Source organism: Coenobita brevimanus, chromosome 68, assembly GCF_032717465.1.
Source record: "Coenobita brevimanus isolate Jiangsu-jjx chromosome 68, ASM3271746v2, whole genome shotgun sequence".
NCBI classification, from domain to species: Eukaryota; Metazoa; Arthropoda; class Malacostraca; order Decapoda; family Coenobitidae; genus Coenobita; species Coenobita brevimanus.
Window position 1 is genome coordinate 44678481 of NC_137021.1, and position 22815 is coordinate 44701295.

The 22815-nt window shown below is 41.1% G+C and overlaps 1 protein-coding gene across 1 annotated transcript; it reads right to left on the minus strand.

The window, feature by feature from the left end:
- Positions 1 to 6424: 6424 nt before the first annotated feature.
- LOC145405785 (uncharacterized) lies at positions 6425 to 11668 on the minus strand. The gene is made up of 5 exons (XM_080277021.1): positions 11651 to 11668; positions 10319 to 10459; positions 9219 to 9407; positions 7073 to 7173; positions 6425 to 6603 (listed from the first exon to the last, which is right to left on the minus strand). The coding sequence occupies exons 2-5, from the start codon at positions 10437 to 10439 to the stop codon at positions 6559 to 6561; spliced, it is 456 nt and encodes a 151-aa protein (XP_080133147.1). The 5' UTR covers positions 10440 to 10459; positions 11651 to 11668; the 3' UTR covers positions 6425 to 6558.
- Between the last annotated feature and the right edge of the window lie 11147 nt (positions 11669 to 22815).

Sequence of the window (22815 nt, forward strand, 5' to 3'; positions counted from 1 at the left end):
CCTGAATCCTTAATAAGATCATTGGGGCGATCGTCTTCACCTTCTGCTTTATCCATAATCATTCCTCCAAAGACTCTGTTTATTTCAGTTCTATTGCTGGGAATTATTATGTCCACTATTTCCATATCCTGGACTGTCTCCTCTGTCATAATTTTACTCTTGTGAAGTTTGGAAGAAAAATATTCTATTCAGATCTCTTTAGATATATTTTTTCCTCCAGTAGCATCTTTCAGAGGTGACATTTGGTGTCTTCCCATTCTAAGCATCCACCTGTTTCCTTTCGACTTTCATAATTCCTTGAATTTCAACCCTTCTCATGTTGTACTTCCGGACATCTTGATTTTTCTGTTATTGTTATTTTTTTTAATTGCTGTTTTGTTAGCTCTTGTTCGTTTTATAACGTTCTTACTTTTCTTTACAGATTCCATTGTACTATCAGAAAGTTTGCTGTTGCTGTTTAGAAGTTTCCTTTCTCCTACTTATACATGTGTTCGGTACCTGTTTTTATAAACTGCACATTTATTTGCTCTTTGTCTTGGTCTACTTCATCTATCAGCTGCGAATATTTACTCTGAGCTAACAAACTAATTCTCTCTCACAGCTGCAAGATCTGACTGTACTCAATGGATTAAGCTTTCGCCTCTTGTGAGATCCGGTACCACTTAACCTCTCTTTCTTGTTTACATGTTACTTATGCCCCTTTCACTACAGATATATTCTTCTCCATAATGTCATGTGTTGTGTCTGTGTAGGTAAACTCTGTGTCATTCTTTGTTTCACCATATGGTCCATTCCAAATTCACTTTCTACAGCTCTTTTATTGAAAGAAGGCATTAATCACCTTAAATTTCACCAGCAGAGCCTCTTAAGAATTCTGACAACCCATGACCTTCAGCAGCCCAACCTTCCTTTTTCGTACTTGCCTTAAGTTTTATGTCTCCCATCACAAACGTATGCCAGGTCTTATTAATTTCAGGATTTTCATTACAACTTAATAAAATTTCTTTTCTCTCTTCGAACTTATAAGCATGTGTTGAAACATATACTTGGATGATAGTTTTCCTTCTTTTATAAAATTCTGTTATAAGGTCTCCTCTTGTTTCATATACTTTATACTGAAGTCTTTTTCATTATAACCATTTATTATTGACCAAAAATCATAAGGCATGTTGCCTCTTTTCATGTTTGCTTTTGTATCGCAGGACATAAATATCATGCAGTTCTACAAATGCCTCACCAGGTGTTGTGACCTCACTAAGACCTGTGATATCTTTGTTTACATCACTCGCATCCCTGATAAGGAGAACCAACTTGGCTTCACAAGCAAGAATGAGGACGTTTCAAGTCCCATGAATTAGTTTCCACAGGCGACTAGATTGAGAAACATTAGACATTCTTTGCACCCCTTGTTCCAGAGTAGGTTTCATCTCGGTATAGCCAGTTTCTCCGTTGCTGTTAGGAACTGTGGCCCATGATTTGATAGAACTAGTTGTATTTGTATTGTGAGCTGGTTCCTGACGGGGCCAAGTCAGCCACTTACTGCGAGGTAAGATTTTTCTTGTGATGCCTAACAAGGAACCTGTCTAGTATGGCCGCACAATACTAGTATAGCTCCGCTGGTGACTGAGATGCACAAGCTTCCTCGCCACGACAAGCTAATGTTCCTTTAGAGAAGTATCTCTCATAATTACATAAAAAATCTGAATAGGTTAATTTCTTAGTATTATTTATGGGACTGTAGATTTTTTGTGTGTTTCTTTAGATTTCTGTAAAAAAAAAAAAATGTTAGTTATTACCATTACTTAAAGCCATTTACAAAACTGCAAGGTCTTTGTTATACTGAGGTCACAAAAACTGCGCAAGATGCGTGTAGGATTTAATTCATGAAAATACATAGAGTTATAAATAGAAACTACATACTAGTCCAGAAATACGCAATTAGTACGAGTGATGTGTGTTGTGTGGTGTGGGAGCGTGAAAGGTGAGAGGAAAAGGATGGAGAAAGAGGAGAGGGATGGTGAAAAGGAGGTGGGGGGGGGGAGACAAAAATTAATGTGAGAAGGAAGAGGGCCTGTGGGATGAAGGTGGAGAGGGGAGAGGGGGGTGATGAGGGAAGAAGGAAAATGGATGACGGGAAAGAAGGGCAGTAGATAGAGGAATAAGGTAAAGAAAGATGAGGTATAATGGATAGAATGTGTAGATGGGTGAGGATGGAGATAAGGGGAGAGGAGAAGGGAGAGTTAGAACTGAGGGGTGACGGAAAGAATGAAGAGGAGAAGATGGAGAAAAGGAAAAAGAGTGATTGGAAGGTAAAGAGGAGATAAAAAGAGGAAAAGAAGAGAGAGGAAGCATGTGATGTGGCGCATTTTGGTAGTGTGTGTTGTAAACCTAGTTAGTACGATGACGTTCTTATAAGTTCATTCATGCACCACCAGACAGCTGATTAGTCTTCAAAAGTAATATTTGTACGTGAGGTAAAAATGGAAGTGTGGAGTGCTGTACACTGACATATTAGGTAAGGTGTGATATGGTGATTGTGATATGGTTTGGTGGTATTGTGTTCCTGGCTACACACACACACACACACACACACACACACACACACACACACACACACACACACAAGAGGTACTGGTTCAGGTTCAAGTAGGTCTAGTTTGTTCCGTGGGTTCCATGTGTTCAAAAACATCCAGTCTTCATACAGTTGATGATGTCCATCTGTGCGCTAGGGAGAAAGTGAGATGGAAGATTTTTTGTGTGCGGGTGGGTGGATAGGTGGATGTGTGAGATTGAGAGAGAGAGTGAGGAGAAAGTGAGAACCAAGAAAACAAGAGGAGGAGGAGAACATGAGTGGTATGAGATTAGGAGAGAGGGAAAGTGGAGGAAGAAGAAAGGACGAAAAAATGGGGGAGAGAAATGAGAAGAAGAACAGAAAGGAAGGATTAGAGAAAAGGAGAGAGAGAGAGAGAGAGAGAGAGAGAGAGAGAGAGAAAGGGGGAATACAGAGGGAGATAAGAAGGTATGAGTGGGGGTAAGGAGGTGGAGACAGGTAAGTCCCACACAGGTGTCGTGGCACCAATGAGCTTACGTAGTGAGCACCTGAACACGCCGTTCCTCCACCTCTCTCTCTCTCTCTCTCTCTCTCTCTCTCTCTCTCTCTCTCAAATACACACACACACACACACACACACACACACACACACACACACACACAGAGCAACCTGAATCTGTCCACTGCTGGGCGAAGACCTCTCTCATGACTTTCCATTCCGTCCTACACTAATGGCTATTAGCCTGTTCCACTGCATACCAGCAAATTTCCGAATACCAGCAAATGTCCGCATTTCATATCTCCGTTTGTCTCCTTGTGTAGATCTTCCTCTCACTCATCTCGGGCCTGTCTCTCCGTTGCCCTGGTTGTCTGTCTGTTGTTTGCTCTACCTGGGACATGACCTGTTTATATTACCTACTTTTTTCCCTGCTCTCCGGGAAACTCTCTTTTAATGTTAAAAGTTTTCTTAGTTGCTTTGTTAAAAACTTTTATATGGCCAACTGTGTCGTAGCTGAGAAACAGTCCAGTTAGTTCACTTCGCTGGTCTGCATCTATAGCAGAACTAATTCTTATTTTTTCTTGATTTTTACTTTAAGCATATTGTAAAAAGTCTTCATCTCCAAAGTCACATGTATCTTTAATGAGATCATTGGTGCGATCGTCTTCATCTCCTCCCCTATCCATATTCATTCCACTTTATTTATTTATTTATTTTTTTTACTCTATTGCTGGGATTTTCTCTGTCCACTATTTCCATATCCTGAACTGGCTCTTCAGTCACAGTGTTACTCTTGTTCAGTTTAAAATAAAAATATTCTGTTTAGTTCACATTCTTTTTTTTTTTTCTCCAGTAACATCTTTCAGGGGAGAAATTTGTTTTTTTCCCATCCCAAACTTCCACCTGGTTTCTTTCGACTTACACAGTTCCTTGAAGTTTATTCAACCTTGCTGATGTTATACTTGTGGACATCTTCGTTTTTCTTTTGTTATTAATTTTTTGTTCAGTTGCTCTTCCATGCTTCGTTATTAGCCAGTGTTTGAACAGTGGAATTCCAGTCACTTTTATTTACAATTACATTTAGTTTATGAAAATTAGCCTTCTTGTACTCGGTCACTTTCTCGCAACTACTGTAACATTATCTTTATTGAATTTAAGTTTAATATTGGTATACAGTGGTCATTTACTAAATTCTTCTGAAGAGAGAGAGAGAGAGAGAGAGAGAGAGAGAGAGAGAGCGTATACAGTTTACCGCCTCATAATTCGCAGCACTTTAAATCATCTGACACCATCAGTTTTTCCATAATTGGCCAAATTTGTAAGTTTTGGCTGCCGAATTAGCATAAGTATTTATTAAGCTTACTAGGACAATAACGTCTGCTGGCGTTTATCGTTTGCATGCGGCATGCCTCTTGAAGGAAGACCATTTGTATAAGTATAGAGGAGCAGATCCTTCCAGACTGGTGTTAAAACACACTTGTATACTCATCACACACACACACACACACACACATATTATATATATATATATATATATATATATATATATATATATATATATATATATATATATATATATATATTGTTTTTCTGTATATGTATATGTATATATATTCAGTATCTACGTCTGTCCCGTTAATATCTTCCACAGGAATATCCCATAATATTTAACAATACAGCGTTCAGTCCTTCATTGTCTCATAATATCCTTGGGTTTCCTTTCTCTACGAAACTTGAAAAGATTATACTACCTGCTGTGCAAAATATCTTTCGAGGAGATTAAGTGCACTAAGCCGACTCTGTGTTTTCGTTACACTACACAGCTGTTGACTTTGTTTTACGATGTTATTCCCCCGTGTGTGGAGTACATATAGCATTTTTGTGACTCGTTCCCCACATACAGTTCTTCTAAACAGGATGGAGTCAAAGGCTTATCGTCTATTAACATCCCCTCTCTCACTGACTTCAACCTGTCCCTCTTCTCTGCAGTGTTGTATCTCTGTCTCCGCACCATCGCTGTTTCATTGATTTTCTGAAACGTCTACTTGCATCCCTCGTCCATTTTGGCATGCGCTTAGAAAATTTCTGGCAGCACACTCTCACCCATTCTCTGTCTAGTTGTCTAATGCAAGAGTTAACCGATACTGTCAGTCATTCATGTACGCAGCAGGTCAGCTCCGGAACTGCCTTGTTCAGCCTGTATTTTCCTTTGTGACCCCAGTTCCTTCTCAGAATAAATGGACCTTCAATTTTGCATTGCTTTTTTTTTTTTTTTTTTTTTTTTCGTGTAAAGAAGAACTTTTGGGTTTTTAGTCTTTGGTTGTGTTTTCGATGTATGAAAAACTTACGTTTTTCGATTGCTTGTATCTGCTACTTTCGTCTGATGCATTTTAAAGAAGGGTTCTTTTTTTCTTGTTTCACGGGACATCTGTCAGTATTTTTCCATGTCTCTCCGAACACTGCTACGTTTGCTGTACAACGACTTCGTTCGCTTCAGTGTGGTAAACCCGCAGCAGCCGACACCGATGATATTATATATGGCCGGGTAGTGTCGTCATTGTCAGTTGCTGCGGACTCACCACACTGACTTTCAAAGTCCATGGAGAGATAAACAGAAGAGACGACCGGACTCTTGATGCCGACTGCTCATCCCAAGGTTTTGTTTGTGAAGGCTCCTAGATTGTAAACATTCCTATATTCTTGACACTTACTTCGGATCAGCGCTGACTACGCCAAAGTCATCTGCTGCATCGCTGCTGAAGATTTAGGACCATCGTTTGACGGAACTCGTCTTTATTGTTTATAAAGAGGCTGATTCAGGTGAGGGAACCCTTCACGTGGTGACATCGATATAGCCGGGCAACTTCGCTAACCGGTTATACGAACGTCTCTGAACTCCTTCCCCATCCTATGAAAGGAACCTGGTAGACTGCAAGATGGTAAACTACTAGAAAAAGATTTGAGTTATTGTCTCGTATGTCAAGCTGAGGCACTTAGTGTCAGGGGAACAGTTTTGATGTGATCCCTAGTAAAGAAACTTGCCATTGTGATTACACCTGATTAGTATAGTTCCTTTGATGACTGGAATGCACAGGCTTCAGCACCAAGACAGAGCAGTGTTCCCTTGAAGAACTACCATTAAGGGTTATGTTGAAAAGGGAATTATATATATATATATATATATATATATATATATATATATATATATATATATATATATATATATATATATATATATATATATATTACCGTTCCTCAGAGTTCAGGTGGAAATGAATTTATGTGATACTTTTTATCACTTAAATTGCCATTATTCTGAACTGGATAAAAAATATATATGGTCTGTGTATTAGTCAGGTAATAAAAACAATGTAAGATGCTGCTGTGGATTTATTCACATACACACTCGTGCGCGCGCACACACACACATACACGCACATGCACACAGAATGGAGATTGGTCCTGGTTCGGGTTCACTTGGTTTCAGGTCGGTTCAGCGGGTTCCATCTTATCCAATAACTGACCCAAGCACGCATTTGATGAAATCGACGAGCTGAGGGGGAGAGAGAGAGAGAGAGAGATAGTTATAGGGGTTATTAACATTTTTTCAGGATAGACATATAAGTTATAGGGCTTATAGATCTTTTTTAGGAGAGAGAGAGAGAGAGAGAGAGAGAGAGAGAGAGAGAGAGGTTACAGGCGTTATACATTTTTTTTTTTTTCACGTTAGAGATGAGTTATAGAGATTATGGATATTTTTTTTCAGTTTAGAACAACCACAAAGTAAAATTTCCGCAAGAGTGATAATGATCATGAAAGTAAGTTTCGTATCTAAATACATTTTACTATAAAATAATAAGTATCAGATAATAACTCTCTCTCTCTCTCTCTCTCTCTCTCTCTCTCTCTCTCTCTCTCTCTCTCTCTCTCTCTTTGTCTGTCTGTCTGTCTGTCTCTCTCTCTCTCTCTCTCTCTCTCTCTCTCTCTCTCTCACTTTTTCTGTATCTATCTGTCGTACTCACAAAGCCAAGCTTGTTCAGCAGACACAGGATGACGTCCACCAGGTTGTCAAGGCCAATGATTTCTACCAAGAGATCCAATTTCACCTCAGGTGGTGTGTCGACTGTGGTAGAGGAAGGGGAGAGGGTCGATTAGGTCAAGTGATTAGAGATGCTGCCTTATGTTTGAAAAGACGCAGGGCAGAGCAGGACAGGGCAGAGTAATGAAGAGGAATGCAGGGCAGGGTAATGAAGAGGAAGGCTGGGGAGGGTAATGAAGAGGAAGGCAGGGCAGGTTAATGAAGAGGAAGGCAGGGAAGGGCAGCATAATTTAGAGGATGGGATGGCAGGGCAAGGCAGGTGAGCAGTGTGGGGGAATGTTGGAGGGGGATGTGACTTAGAGAGAATAAGTCTTTCTCACTCTAGTTCTTTATGAATTAGTTTAAAATCTTCGTCATTGACATCGTTATTGTCTTATCATTATCTTAACTCTACATCTCACAAATGAAAACAAAATAGCCTGAAGATTAAAAAGATTTACCATATTACAAATAAAAACAAATTAGCAGGAGGATTAAAAAGATTTACAACGCAACAAAGAAAAACAAATTAGCAGGAAGATTAAAAAGATTTACCACATCACAAATAAAAACAAATTTGCCTGAAGATTAAACATATTCGCCACATTGAACTACTTGATGAATCCAGTTTGCCAGAATAAACTGAAAATAAGTCTTCATATTAAAAGGGTAGAAGTTTATCGAATACAAGAAAAGCCGAGGTGATGACATCCAACAAACAGATGGAGTAGAACTCTATGTAAGCATGATCGTTACAAAACAGCAGGAAATATAGTATTGTAGGAATTTAAAAGTGGCCAAAGCACCAGATAGAACTAAGGGACCTGAAGCAAGTCGTAGGATAGGAGAAGAGGAATATTAGAGCACTGTGCAGCGTGGGGAAGAAGGAGTCAGGGTAGGAACGCAAAGTGACCCTGACGGTCCTGTATTGATGCGAGCAACGATCCTTGAATACTGGGGACCGAAAAAGCGTGAAAGTGCTGGTGACGAAGTTCTCCAGGCCTGTATGTGGAGTTAGATGACATAGCAGAGTGAGAATTGACACTGAAAGAGCCTGAAAGACCAGGGACGCGTTAAAGTAGACGTCGTGCAATGGAATGGGCAGATCATGGTATGTCATTTTATAACCAATAGAGAGAAGGTTTGGTGGGAGATTGATGACAGTATACAGATTAGAAGTGGAGTTAATGAGGGATATGATGAGGTCTAGACGAAGGTGGAAGGATAGTGCTGAAACAGATTTTTAACTAGAGTTGTGACCATCCAGGAGTGTGAGAAGTTTGTGCGGTATAAAGCAAATTGGGATGAAGTGGTTTAGGGGAGAACAACTCTACCAGTAACCTGTGAGAGCAAGAAGTGAAGCAGCTGGGGTAAACCGTGAATAAGAAGAGGATGGAGTGAAGGAATTTTAAGATAACTTTATGTAGACGATTAAATCAGACATACGAGAAACAGAATGAGAGAGGCTGAGGTTGCTTTCTCCTGCTTTCCGGCACCACCAACTTGGAATGAGTAACATGTAGTGAGAGTACTGTAGAATAAAGTCATTGTACTGCCACTAAAGTAATATAAACCAGAGAAAAACAAAATCACATGAAATAAAGGTATGGTATTGGCGCCAGAATGAAACAAAATTGCATAAAAGTCCAGGATATGAGAGTCAGAGTAAAACAGAATCACACAACATAAAGTTAAGGTATGGGAGCTAATCATATAACATATAGCATGAGTATGAGAGCCAGATTTAACATATTGCATGAGTATGAGAGCCAGATTTAAACAGTCACATAACATAAACCTGTGCTATGAGAGCCGGGGTAAAACAGTATGAAAATCAGCGTATCACAGAGTGACTGTATCAAAATAAGCGTATAACAGAGTAACTATCAAAATCAGCGTAAGACAGAGTGACAATATGAAAATCAGCGTAAAACAAAGTGGCAATATGAAAGTCAACGTAAAACAGTGACAATATGAAAATCAGCTTAAAATGAGTGACATTATGAAAACCAGCGAAAGAGAGAGAGTGACATTGTGAAATCAGTGTAAAACGAGTGACTATGAAAATCAGCGTAAAATAGTGACATTACGTTTAATCTGAGCGAGAAGGTCCACATCCACTACCAGATTCAACTCTGCGATGCAGTCTTTCAAAATTCCGATTACTAAGTCCAGCAGTTCTTGGGTGAGGTCTCCGCAGAGTATGTCAAGGTCCTTGAGGCAGTCTAACACGTTGTTCTTGCACAGGTTTAACAGCGGCAGCTTACATACTACTCCGACTGTAGAGGGTTGGGAGAAAATGGTTATTAGAGGCGGGGAGAAAAGAGGGAGGCACGGAAGGCATATGAAAGAGGGAGGAGGAAAAAGGGAAACAACGGAGGAAACAGGAAGGACGGAGAAAACGGAAGAGCAATTGGTAGACAGTTGAAGGTAGTGAATCTCTCCTTCACCTATTGCTTTGACTGTGGAGAGTTCAGGAGGGTGTTAGTAGAAGAGCAGGCTGAGGAGGAGGCAAAGGAAGAACGGAAATGACTGAGATAAGCGGAAAAGAACGGGGAGGCAGAGAGAGAGAGGAAGAAAGGCCCTTCCTCATATGCAGCTTTGCGTGTGTGAATGGTTTAGACTTTAGAACATAGGAATATAAATCTAAGTGTATTATCTGATGGAAGTTTTGGTAGGTTCGACCCATCCATTACTACTAAAATATTGCAAATAAAGTAACTTCTTTATAGTAAGCTTGTGACAATAGGAGATTGACCCTGAGTTATAGAACGACTGCGAAACTGTCTTTCAGCAATCTCCATAAGTGGGTATTGAGTAAATGAATGAGTGAGATGGAGCATCCTTTGGAGTATGAGTGAACCTGCATGGGGTGAAGCGAGTGTGAGTGTTTGTGGGAGTTAATTAAGACTGAGGGAGTGAGAGTATATAGTAGAAACGTTCTTTCAGCTGCGTTAGCTTTAGTGCCTGTGTGAATGATATGTGTAAGTGAATCAGTAAGTACAATAAATACTGCTAAATGGATGTGTGTGTGTGTGTGTGTGTGTGTGTGTGTGTGTGTGTGTGTTATATCTGATACCATCTGATACCAGCGAGTGTACGAATGCCTGTGTGAATGAATATGCATGTTAAAAGGAGAACCATCGAATGAGAGTGACATTCAGACGGCAACCAAAACACAACCACATACGAATCCCATCAAGAAGAGAGCCAAGTAAGCCGCTGGACCCGTCGCAGGGCAATAGACTCAGTGCCTGACTTCCTCCGGCCAGAAGACCCATGACGAAGAGGCTAAGAAGGGCGATCCTCATGGTGGTGGTGGTGGTGGTGCCTGTAGGGGAGAGCGAGAGAGTGAGTGTGAGAGTGGGGACGGTAGGTGAAGGGAGGGAGCGTGGAGAGTGAGTTGCAATGTAATGAAAGCAAATAAGGGGAGGGAGAGTGAAGGATGTGTTAGGAGTGAGATGGGAAGTGGTAAGCGGAGGGAGAGTGGGCGATGAATGGGGAGTGTGTGTGTGGGATTCGGGAAGGAATATAGAGGGAGGGAAATTGGGGGATGAGTGAGGAATGTCTCTGAAAGTCGGAAAGGAATGTAAAGGGTGGGAGAATGGAGCGTGAGTGGGGAATGAGTATGGCAGCGGTAAGGCAGGTAAAGTGTGGGAGAGTGAGGGATGAATGGGCAGCGAATGAGGAAGTGGTAAGGCAGGTATGAGAAGGGAGCGTGAGGGATGTGTGGGGAGTAAGTGTCGGAGTGGAGATGGAAAATGAGGGAAGGGTGAGCGAGGAGTGGAGAATTAGTAGAGTTACCAGCTTATATTCCTTTTAACTGTAATTTGTCCCAGATTTACGTGTTTTTGCAGCTTATTTCACGCACATCAGTGGTAGGATATGACAAAGCTTCGTCGTTATATCTTCATATTCTGGTGTTAACCTCTTATTGCAAATCAGCATTCACGATGGAGAGATTATGAGAGAAAATAATAAAGTTAGAGAAAAGTAATGCCAAGAGAACCAAGGATCCAACAACTCCCGATATATTTTTTAAATTCTTCGGTAAAGCTCTTTTCCTGTTAACAGATACTCAGCGATTAAAAAAAAAAAAAAAAAAACAAGAAATGAAATCTTTCTTGAATTTTTCTGTATATTACCAAGAGGGCATAAGGTAATAAAATCATGGCTATAGATCTTGAGTGAGTGATTATCAAAGTGTCATCGAGATTTCTTGCCGCAAATGTACACAATTAGAGTAACTTACTTTGCTCTAGGATGTAAAAGCTTTCGGTTTTCTCTAAGTTAATCCAGCAATTTAGGCAATTCTCTGGCAGTGTTTTTCGCATAACTAAGAAAATCAGATGGTTTTACCGCTTACATAACAAAAACGATTTAGTACAAGTGAAAGGATAACCAGTGTTAATAGAGATTTTTACATTTTTTCACAACGAGAAGTGCCCAGAGGTGAAGAAGTCTTAAGAGGTGGCACGTATAAAATGGGTTGTATCTGAATTAAATTCACAAATGAGGTTACCTGATTCTTCGCTGTGCAAGAGAAGGTGAGTGGAGTGAAGTGGAGAGGTGTGGATTTCGTGTTTTATAGGGAGATGAAACCGAGGAGAATGTAAGGGGAGATGGAAGGGGGGATGTACAGAAGTAAGGGTGAGGTAGTGGGTGGAGAATGGGGCTGGTGGAGGTAAGAAGGAAGGAGAGAGGAGGAAAGAGGGGACGGAGAAGGGAGGGAGCTAGTTAAGGGGGTGCGGTGAGAAAGAGAGAGAAGGAGGGAGGGAAAGGGGGAGCAGAGCATGCAAGGAACTTGAGAGAGGAAGGGAGATAATTAGGGGGAGTGAGAAGAGGCGAGATGGAGGAAAGGAGAAAAGATGGTAATAGAGAGGAGGGGAAGGTGGGTAGTGGAAGGAGAGAGAGAGAGAGAGAGAGAGAGAGAGAGAGAGATGGGGGGGTACGTCTATGCCAGATGATCTGCTGTTAACAGTTAAGATTTACGTTGTTCCCAGACTGTTTTATGTCAGTAATAAAAAAACATGGAGAACTGAATTTAAACACACACACACACACACACACACACACACACACACACACACACACACACACACACATGGTTAGGGAAAGAATACGGTAGAATATAATAGTCTAAGTATGATTTTTTTTTTCTCTCTGTTTTCTTTTAAGTGTCCTCAGTACAAACATACATACCTTAAGGGAGACATGGATTAGGTCTTGCATTCATTAACTTCTTTACTGCCAGATTTCTCAGCAGAAGTAGAAAAATAAAGCCTGTTATTAGGAAAATGTAATACTTCGTCTGATCTAATCCAATCATCAGTTCTTTCACCATAATATTTTCATCATTTATTGTTCCCCTTTAAGTGTGATAGGAGTGTGAGTTTTCAGTAAGAAGTTAGGAAGTACACTTAATCCAAATAATATAATTAAACGGATGATGGGTTTCAGTACACAGGTGACAGGTGGTTTCAGTACATATGTAATTTGTGGTTTCGCTTTGATTGTTGCTGATCGTGTTTTTTTTTTTTTTTACAATTTTTCTGAAAGAATTATTTACTTCATAATTATGTGGCATAAAGTTTTTTCTTCATTCCGTACTGATTAAATTACTGGCCATGTATAACTATGAGGAGTTACTGGAGAATATGTTCATTGGTTCATTGTTACCTACTCCTAGAAGGTTACGTTTTACCCCACGTTAGTTTGTTTGTTTGTCTTTCTGTATGTTTGTCTTTCTTTTTATAGGATTACTCTAAAAGGCATGAATAGATTTTAATGAAATTTTGTGGAAGGGTGGGCCATGCACCGTGGAAGAATTGATTACATTTTCGGCCCCATCTGGATGCGGAGTATCCCGCACAATATTTTGCAAAAATTGTCAATGAATTTCACTGAAATTTTGTGGAATGTTAGGACATCGACCAGGAAAGAATTGGTTAAATTTTGGGACAAATCTGGATCCGGATCCCTTTAAGTTGCAATGGCATTGTCGGAGGTATGCGCTCTGTCAGTGCCTTCCAGTTTCAAAATGTTAAGAGGGAAGGTTGTAAGGATGGTGTTCTGATACTTGCTGAACAGGAGATACTTGGTGAAGGAACATAACCCTGAGGAGCACCACACCTGAGTGCTTTAGAAGATTTGTGACACTGCTAGTGTTGTCCTCGTTATTATAATTACCTCTGCCAATGTGGTTATGTTTTGACAGACCTTGGCTTGTTTGTATGTTTGTTTGTCGGTCTGTTAGCTTCTTTACTCAAAAAGTTATGAACGGATTTTGATATAATTGTGTTGATGGTTGGGCCATGGGTCATGGAAGAAATGATAAGATTTTTGGGCTGATCCGGATCCGGAGTATCCCGCACAATATCTGAAAAATTTCTCTTTGATTTTAAATGTTATTTTGTGGGAAGGTGGGGCATGGAGCAAGAAAGAATTGATTAAATTTGGGGGCGCATCGGGATCCGGGTCAGCATCCTGTATCCTGGGATCCGGATCCGGATCCTTTTTAATGGCAGTGGCATTGGCGGAAGTATGTGCTCTCTCAGTACTTTCTTCTTATTATGGCATTAGTGATGATGATTACTTGCATTATTATTTGTTAGTATTGCGTGTCTGCCCTTTGCTCTTTACCTTCCTTCGTCTTCTGTTTTTCTTTCCTTCATTCTTTCCTCTTCCTTCTGCCTACAGGTGACTTTACACTCCCTCTTCTGTCTTTCTTACCTTCATTCTTTCCTCTTCCTTCTGCCTATGGGTGACTCTAAACTGAGTGACAAGGCAAATGGTTTCCTTTACACCAGGAAACCATTTACTCCGCTGGGTGGTAACCATATAACTAAATTATGGGGTCGGGTGGTTTAGTGGGCAATTATGGCTCTCCAATCCGATTGGGCCTGTGCAGGTTTATATCCAAGGAGTGGTTATGGCTTATTACTCACGTCATGCCACTCAGGATGAGTCAGGCTGGTCACTCACTCCAAGTGTCAAGAGCAACTTGCCGAGCCCCCGGTTTCTACACTTCTCATCGGGCAACATAGGATTCGATGTTAGATGGATGGATTAATATAATAATAATAATAATTATAATAATAGTTAGTAGTAGTAGTAGTAGTTGTTGTTGTAGTAGTAGTAGTAGTAGTAGTAGTAGTAGTTGTAGTATTTATTATGATTATGATGATCATGATCTTGATGAATATTATTATTATTATTATTATTATTATTATTAACTCGGAAATGGAGGTTATGTTTTTCCCTTCAGTGGTTTTTCTGATAACAGGATTACTCAAAAAGTTATTAACTGATTATGATGTAATTTTGTGTAAGGGTGGGCCATAAGCCAAGGAAGAAATTACTAAATTTTTTGCCGGATCCGGATCCGGATCCGGAGAATCCCGCACAGTATCTCCAGAAGTTGTCTATGAATTTCACTGAAATTTTGCGGAATGGTGCCCCTTGGAAAAAGAAAGAATTGTTTGAATTTGGCGGTGGATCTGGATCCGGGTCCTATATCCACAGTTCCGGGTCTGGGATTACTGAAAAAGTTATGAACTGGATTTGATGACATTTTTTGGAAGGGTGGGTCATGGATCGAGGAAGAAATGATTAAATTTTGGTCCGGATCCGAATGCGGATCCGGGGTATCCCACACAATATCCAAAATTTATCTTATGAATTTCACAGAGATTTTGTGGAATGGTTCGCCATGGACCAAGAAAGACTTGTTTAAATTTAGGGTCGGATCCGGATCAGGATTCTGTATCCACGGATCCAGATTCGGGATTGCTTAAAAAGTTATGAATATATTGTGATGAAATTTTGTAGAAAGGTGGGCCATGGACCATGGAAGAAATGATTAAATTTTTGGGCGGATTCAGATCCGGTGTATCCGGCACAATGTCTCTAAAAGTTCTCTGTGAATTTCAATGAAGGTTTGTGGAAGGGTGGGCCATGGGTCAGCAAAGAATTGATTAAATTTTTGGGTGGATCCCTATCCTCTATCCACGGATCAAGATCCTTTTTAATGGCAATGGCGTTGGCAGAGGTATGCTCTGTTTAAAGACTTTCTAATCAATCTTATTGCTTCTTATAGCCGAGGTCGACCGATCAATTGCACCTCCACCAACTTCTACCTTTCATTTCCTCCACTTACCACGCACTGGATTTCTCTCTTATCACTTATTATTTCATAAAAATTTCATTCCTTCTCAGATATACTCTTCTTACTAATAATTCCCGACACATTAACACATCTGACTCTGCCAATTTCTCCTGTAATTGGCTAAATGGTAAGATAGAGCTGGTGAATTTAGGAACATATTTCTTAAGGTAATGAAGTTAATAAGCATCTGCTGGTGTGGCGTGAATCATTTACCTTCAGTATGCTTCTGGGAGGAGGAACACATGTTTAAGTATAAGGAACAGAAGCCTGCAAGCTGGTGTTAGGTGCGGCCACACTTGTTGGAAAAATGTGATCGACAAGACGAAGCGACCGACCGGGTGAGAGCCGCTGCAGTATCTGAGTCATAACGTTGGACGGACCCCTGAGCCTTCGTTTCCTTTTGTCAGTCACATATTTGGAGCAAGTGTGGCCGCTCACTTAGACACGCTTAGATACACATTAGACACCATTAAAGCATTTGCCCGCCTCCCCGCGCGCGCGCACGCACACACACACACACACACACACACACACACACACACACACACACACACACACACACACACACACACATCGCTCGCTGGTGCAGTGGTAACGTTCTCGCTTGCCAACTGGTGGACGGGAGTTCGCGCCTCGCTCAGATTGCGAAAAGTTTCACTGACGAAGTGGGTGGTTACTGTCCCCCTTGAGGAAGGGGACGGGTGTGTTCGCGTGTGTGAAGGTCACAGCCTTGCCCTTAGATCGGACTATATGAGCTCTCAGCTCCCTTCCGGGAGGGTAAAAAGCTGACGATCACGACCATCAAGTGATCCTGACCGACCCGGTGAATTACACACACACACACACACACACACACACACACAAACAGCAGCCTGAGTCAGTCCACACTGCATGGCAAAGACCTCTGTCGTCTTTTTCCATCCCGTCCTTCAATATTAGCTATTAGCCTGGTCCATGGAATACCAGCAAATTTCGGCATTTGATGTCTCTATTTCGCTCTTTGTCTGGCTCTTCCCCTCATACATGTCGGGCTTGCATTTCCGTTGCCCTGGTTGTCCGTCTTTTGTCCGCTATACCAGGGACTTGCCCTGTCCATATTATCTACCTTTTTCCCTTATCCACGAATCTTTCTTTTCATGTCTAAAAGTTGTCTTAGTTGCCTGGTTATTAACTATACTGTAATATGGTCAACTGTCGCGTAGCTACCAAACATTCCGGTTTGTTCACATGACCGGTGTGCATCTATAGCAGAACTAATTCATATATTCTCTTAATGTTTACTTTAAACATCTCGCGAATAGTCTAAAGGCTGGTAGTATTAAACTACCTCTTCGCACGAGCAAGCTCTACGTCGCGCCAGCCGTAGTTTTAAATCGAAGAGGTTCCTCGTACGGCGCTCGAAGAGGTCTCTCGGGGTTGAAAGTACTGGAATATGAAGCAGGAGCATCACCCGCCTCTTCCCAAATATCTTCGTATCTTTTTTTTTTTTTGCTGATATCATATTCATGTAAGTAGTTAGTACCTTTACATTCACGAAATGCATTTGCAAATTTTTAAATGTTTGTTATTATTTTTGTGTGTGTGATACTATCTTTATTTACAGATTTTTAGGAGACTGGTGCTACCCGTTTACGATCAAACTACTGCTACCACCAATTTTTCTTCTTCCTCTAGCCTAACCTAACCTAAGTTAACCTAGATTACTAGCACACTAACGTAAACTAGTACTAAGAAAACAAACCTAACCTAACAGACTAACCTGAACTAAGATAACTAACCTAACAGATTAACCTAAATAACTAACACACTAATCCGAATTAATACTAAGAAAACAAGCCTGACCCAACCCAGACTTTCGTGAATGAGAACAAGATGCAAACATTATACACAAAACTGACACTAGCGGGCATACTCCCATCCGAACCTGTCATAATCGTTATCACCATCACCCTAATCATATTTACCACAATGCTCATTTTACTCTAACTTGACCTAGAAATGCCTGGTTCCCATCTTCATTGCTGAGTTGTAACAATAGATTAACACTAGAAAGTTATACTAGTCGCGAAGAAGTGCTATGAAAAGCGTGAAGTCATGTAGCATTATTTTTCTGCCCCTGAACTACGTAAAATAAGCTGCAAATTCACGAAATTCAAAACCAAGTTACTGTAAAAGTACCATAGTAACTGGAGTGGGCGAAGCTGAGACATAAAAACCAAAGGATAAAGATGGAGGAAGGAATTAAAGAAGAATAAGGAAAATATAAAAGTATGAGCGTTGTTAGGAGCAAGAAAAACAATTATTGCATTTTATTATTATCTTATTATATTTTCCTGTCCATGTTTGTTACATTTTTCGATTTTGTCTCCATCTTCTTCCATCCTCTCGTTTCCCTCCATCTCTCCTCTTGACTGCTTTCTTTTCTCTTCATTACCTTCTGTACTTCCTTCATTCGCTCAGTTAGTCGTCTCTCTCTCTCTCTCACACACACACATCCTTCAATTATTCTCCCATCAATACTCTGTTTTACCCCTTCCTTTCTTTCCTTCCTTCCTTGTTTTTTTTTTTTCCCCCACTTCATCATCATCATCATCATCATGGTATCCCCACTCAGATTAACCATGTAATTCTCCTTCCTTTCCTCCAAGTTCTTCTCCCCATCCCTCCTGTCCCCTCCCCTTCTCCCCTCCCCCTTATTTCTTCCCACCCCATGATTTTCCATCCCCTCAGCCTATTATTTTATTTCCTCTATTTCCTCTCCCCCTTTCCCCTCCCAGTCATTCCCTTCACTTGACCCCCATCACCCCCCCCCCTCAGGGAAGGGTAGGGAATGGGGGAGGAGGGAAGGGAAGGTGAGTGATTTGGTGTATTAGAGGAGAGGGGAATTACTGATGAGGAGGGGCGAACAGGGAAAGAAAAAGGTTGATGGGGAGGAAGAACAGTGGGGAGGAAGGGGAAGTAATGAGTTTGTTATGGAGAGAGAGAGAGAGAGAGAGAGAGAGAGAGAGAGAGTCATTAACTTTAATATCTAGATCCTTTCACAGATAAACGTATCGAAAATTAATAGTGATTATGAATAAGTAAGAAATAAATAATTAAAACTGACGGAATAGTGGGTTTTCCGTCATTAAAAAAAAACACACACACACAATTATCTGTTTGGCCGTGAGTATATTTGGTGCTGAATGTGATGGAAATACAGGTGTTAGATTTAAGCCCTTCAGTGCGAAAAGTCTATCCACAGGGGAATAAAAAAGTGAGGCTTGCAAGAGTAAAAAAAATCATTTCCTAGGCTATACTGAAAGGGTTAAAATAGGCCAATTAAGGATATGATAATGGATGATTGGGTGGAATTCTCTCTCTCTCTCTCTCTCTCTCTCTCTCTCTCTCTCATATAGACCCCTGTTTGGCATCCCACGTAGTCAAGTCTGTGTCAACTTCCTCTTCCTCTTACCTACTTCCTTCCAGCACCTCTTAAGTGCCTCTTGGACACTTCAAAGGATCCTAAAACATCTTCACAGCCACTTACTCTCCCTCCCAACACCACACGGAAGAGTCTGTGCCTACTCTCTCTCTCTCTCTCTCTCTCTCTCTCTCTGGTAAGCCTGGTGGGTGTGATGTGGACCTAATAAGTTGGTGTGTTACTGATCAAAGCAAAATAAACTGTGAGAGAGGGAGGCGTGGAGGGAAGGAGGGAGGGTGAGGGAGAGGAATGGGAGAGAGGGGTGGAGAGAGGAGGGAGAGTGAGGGAGAGAGGGAGGGGTGGAGGGAAGGAGGGAGGGTGAGGGAGAGGAATGAGAGAGAGGGGTGGAGAGAGGAAGGAGAGTGAGGGAGAGAATTGAGAGAATGAAGGGTGGAGGGTAAACGGAGGGAAGGGTGAGTGAAACGGGTTAAAGAGAGAGGGACGGAGAGAAGATTGAGGAAATGTGAGGGAGAGGGTTAACAAGGGGGGGGGGTGGAGAGAAGACGGAGGCAGGGTGAGTGGGAGAGAGGTGAGAGGGGAAAGGAAGGGAGGGGGAAGACAGAAAGGAAGGGAGGAATAGAAAGAGTGTGAAGATGTCGACGAAGGGAAATTGTACGAGGGAAGGAGGAAGCAGACAAAGATGATTTTAGGAATATATATATGCATAGACACATACATATTCAGAGAGAGAGAGAGAGAGTTCAACAACGACAACACAAAATATGGGATTCTGCGGAAGTGTCTGTGAAAGTAGGACCTTTGTGTGTGTGTGTGTGTGTGTGTGTGTGTGTGTGTGTGTGTGTGTGTACCCCCTCAAGATCACAAGCAAACTCTCAGGAAGCAATTTTAAGAACATGATTACTCTCCCTCCCTCCTCCCTCCTCCCTCTCCCCTTCCGCCTTCTCTCTCCCCTTCCACTTTCCTCCCTTCCATCTCTCCGACTTTCCCTCATCTTTCCTCCGCCCTGGCTCTCTTCTGTCTCTCCCTTCCACCTCTCCATCTCACTTTCTTCCTCCCTGCTGCCTCTCACTCTCCTCCCCTTTCTCCTTTCTAAATTCTTTTCTACAATCCTTGCTCTCTCTCTCTCTCTCTCTCTCTCTCTCTCATCCTTCTTCCAGTGGATAAATTCATGCAGCAAATCACACAGAAAACACACACACACACACACACACACACACACACACACACACACACACACACACACAAACCGAATTTTGGAAACAGTTACGAAAATGACAGAAAGTTATAATTAACAGCCAGCAAAACGTCAGTCATAATGACAGAGCGACAGGCTGGGTTTAGTAAATGGTTTTCACTACTACTATTACTGCTGTTACTACTACTACTTCTCTCTGTGCGTGTTTCTCTCTCTCTCTCTCTCTCTCTCTCTCTCTCTCATACACACACACACACACACACCGCTCGCTGGTGCAGTGGTAACGTTCTCGCTTGCCAACTGGTAGACGGGAGTTCGCGCCTCGCTCAGGCTGCGAAAAGTTTCACTGACGAAGTGGGTGGTTACTGTCCTCCTGGAGCAAGGGGATGGGTGTGTTCTTGTGTGAAGGTCACAGCCTTGACCTTAGATCAGACTATATGAGCTCTCAGCTCCCTTCCGGGAGGGTAAAAGCTGACAATCACGACCATCAAGTGATCCTGACCGACCCGGTGAATTACACAGCTTTCCCAGGGACACAGAAATAGCCTACACATTTTGACCCAAGAGGCACACAAGTAAAAAATAAATGTGAAAAAAAAAAAAAAATCCCCATCGAAACTATACGGGAATTCTGCTGAGCTGTACCAATCATTATGGAATTTATATAGAAAACTGAGCGAGACGTGGAAAGTATAATCAGAGCTTTCTCATCGAAACATTTTGAAATTCTTATATGTCCCGTGACATTTTTGAAAAATATGGTATGTAGTACTAATATAAACTTGGAGAAGACTTGTAGTAATCCGAAATGTTATGAGATAACGAAAACTATGAAATGATTACAAAATGGCGAGTGAAACATTGTGGAATACTTACACATTATACGCGAAAGTTTGTGGCATAATTATAACATGAACGAAAATATGTGGACTAATACTGGCAGAGAGAAACATTGTGTAATAATTATAGCCTGAGGCGCGTCCAGACGTGCTCTCGAACATACGTTAGCAACACGGCTGGCAACATGTTCGGGAACATGTATACAGCAGTATTTGGACAAATGTAGGCATACATGACTCAGTGCAGCTTACGAACACTGGCAGCAGAGGCGATGGGATACGTGTGTCCATACCAGGCAGCTGAGACTTCATGATGATGCTGTCAACATGATCTGGACGCTGCTGTTCCGAACATGTTTGCAGCGTGTTCGTTACTGTGTTGCTTACATGTTGCCAGCACTTGTTCGAGCATACGTGTGGACGCGCACTAAGTGAAACATTGTATAATAATTACGGCATGCTGAGCGAAGCATTATGGAATAATTATAGCCTGATGATTGGAACTTTGTGGAATGATACAGGCATACTGAGCGAAACATTGTGTGATAATTATAGCCTGTGGAGCGAACCTTTAGAATAATTATAGAATATTGAGAGAAACGAATGAATAAGGCATGTTGAGCAAAAGTTTGTGGAACAATTAATGCATGCTGAGCGAAACTTTGTGGAAAAATGGCATGGGGAGCGAAACTTTATGGGATGTCTGTAGAGTATAAGGAACGAAACAGCAATACAGACACACCGATGCTTTGAAAAATTGATAGAGCATTTTTGTTTGTCTTCATTATTTCTTCATTTTTATTTGATGTACGTATCGATTTCTGTTTCCTCCCCCTCCTCCTCCTCTGCCGCTTTCCTTCTCCCACACGTCTTCCCTTACCACGTAAAATGGTCATATTGGCTCGTACAAAAAAATAAATAAATAAATAAATACATAAAAACGCTTGACAGCCTCTCTCTCTCTCTCTCTCTCTCGTTTTAATATCGACATCTGGTCCCCAAACCCAATAAAACTCAATAAATTACGTTTTGAATATTCACATTAAATGTTCAGTTCCACGAATATTTTTTGAGTAACAAAAAAAAAAAAAAAAAAAAAAAAAAAAGCATGAAAGATGGAACACATACATAGGTAAAAAAAAGTCTGTTGCGTTACCCATAAACACCCACCCACACTCACACACCCACACCCACACACACGATTGCAACCTTGGCCGGTCGAATCGTGTAATGTAAGCGAAATGGAGTGATACTTAAATTATAATCAAATCAGCGCGCGGATGTTATTTCAAAGGTTGTGTTATTGTGTAATCGATTAAATAACAGTTAACACAATCTCTTCCCACCCACACTGCCCTCTTCAACCCCGTACTGGCAGTCATCACAATTGTTGCTTGTAATACAATACTTAAAGTGACAACTTGGGACAAAGAAGAAAATCATATCACACAGTATAGAAAACGGGATCTAGTTGCAAAGAATAAATGTGAGACTTGTGTAAACGTAATTTAAAGCTTAACGCGTGTAAACGTGAATAAAGATGACCCTTGTAAATGTGGATAAAGGGTAGCAGTGTGTAAATGTGAATGGAGGGAAACTCGTGTAAATGTATATGGAGGGGCAACTCGTGTAAATGTTAATTAAGGTGAGATTTGTAAATGTGCATACACTAAAATTTTTCTCGATTTTATTTAATTTTTTCCGCTTAGAGCAGATTTTAAAAAGCCAAAAAAAAGAACGACGGAAAAGGAAGACTGAATGTCCGGAAGAAAACGGGAAAGGAAGAATGAGATCACAAAAAATAATAGTAGTAGGACAGTAAAGACGGAAAGAGGGGAAAGAGAACTGCAAATGTTAGTATAAATCAATCATTTCTTAAGATTATTTTGTGGATGGTGCAAGTAGAGAAGAGAGAGACAGAGAGTCAGGGATGGGTATCGAGAAAGAGCACGGACAATGAGAGAGTGGATTGGTCATCGAAAAAAGGAGAGAGAGAGAGAGAGAGAGAGAGAGAGAGAGAGAGATGCGGACGCTCCACTTCCATAAATTACCACGTCCTCCA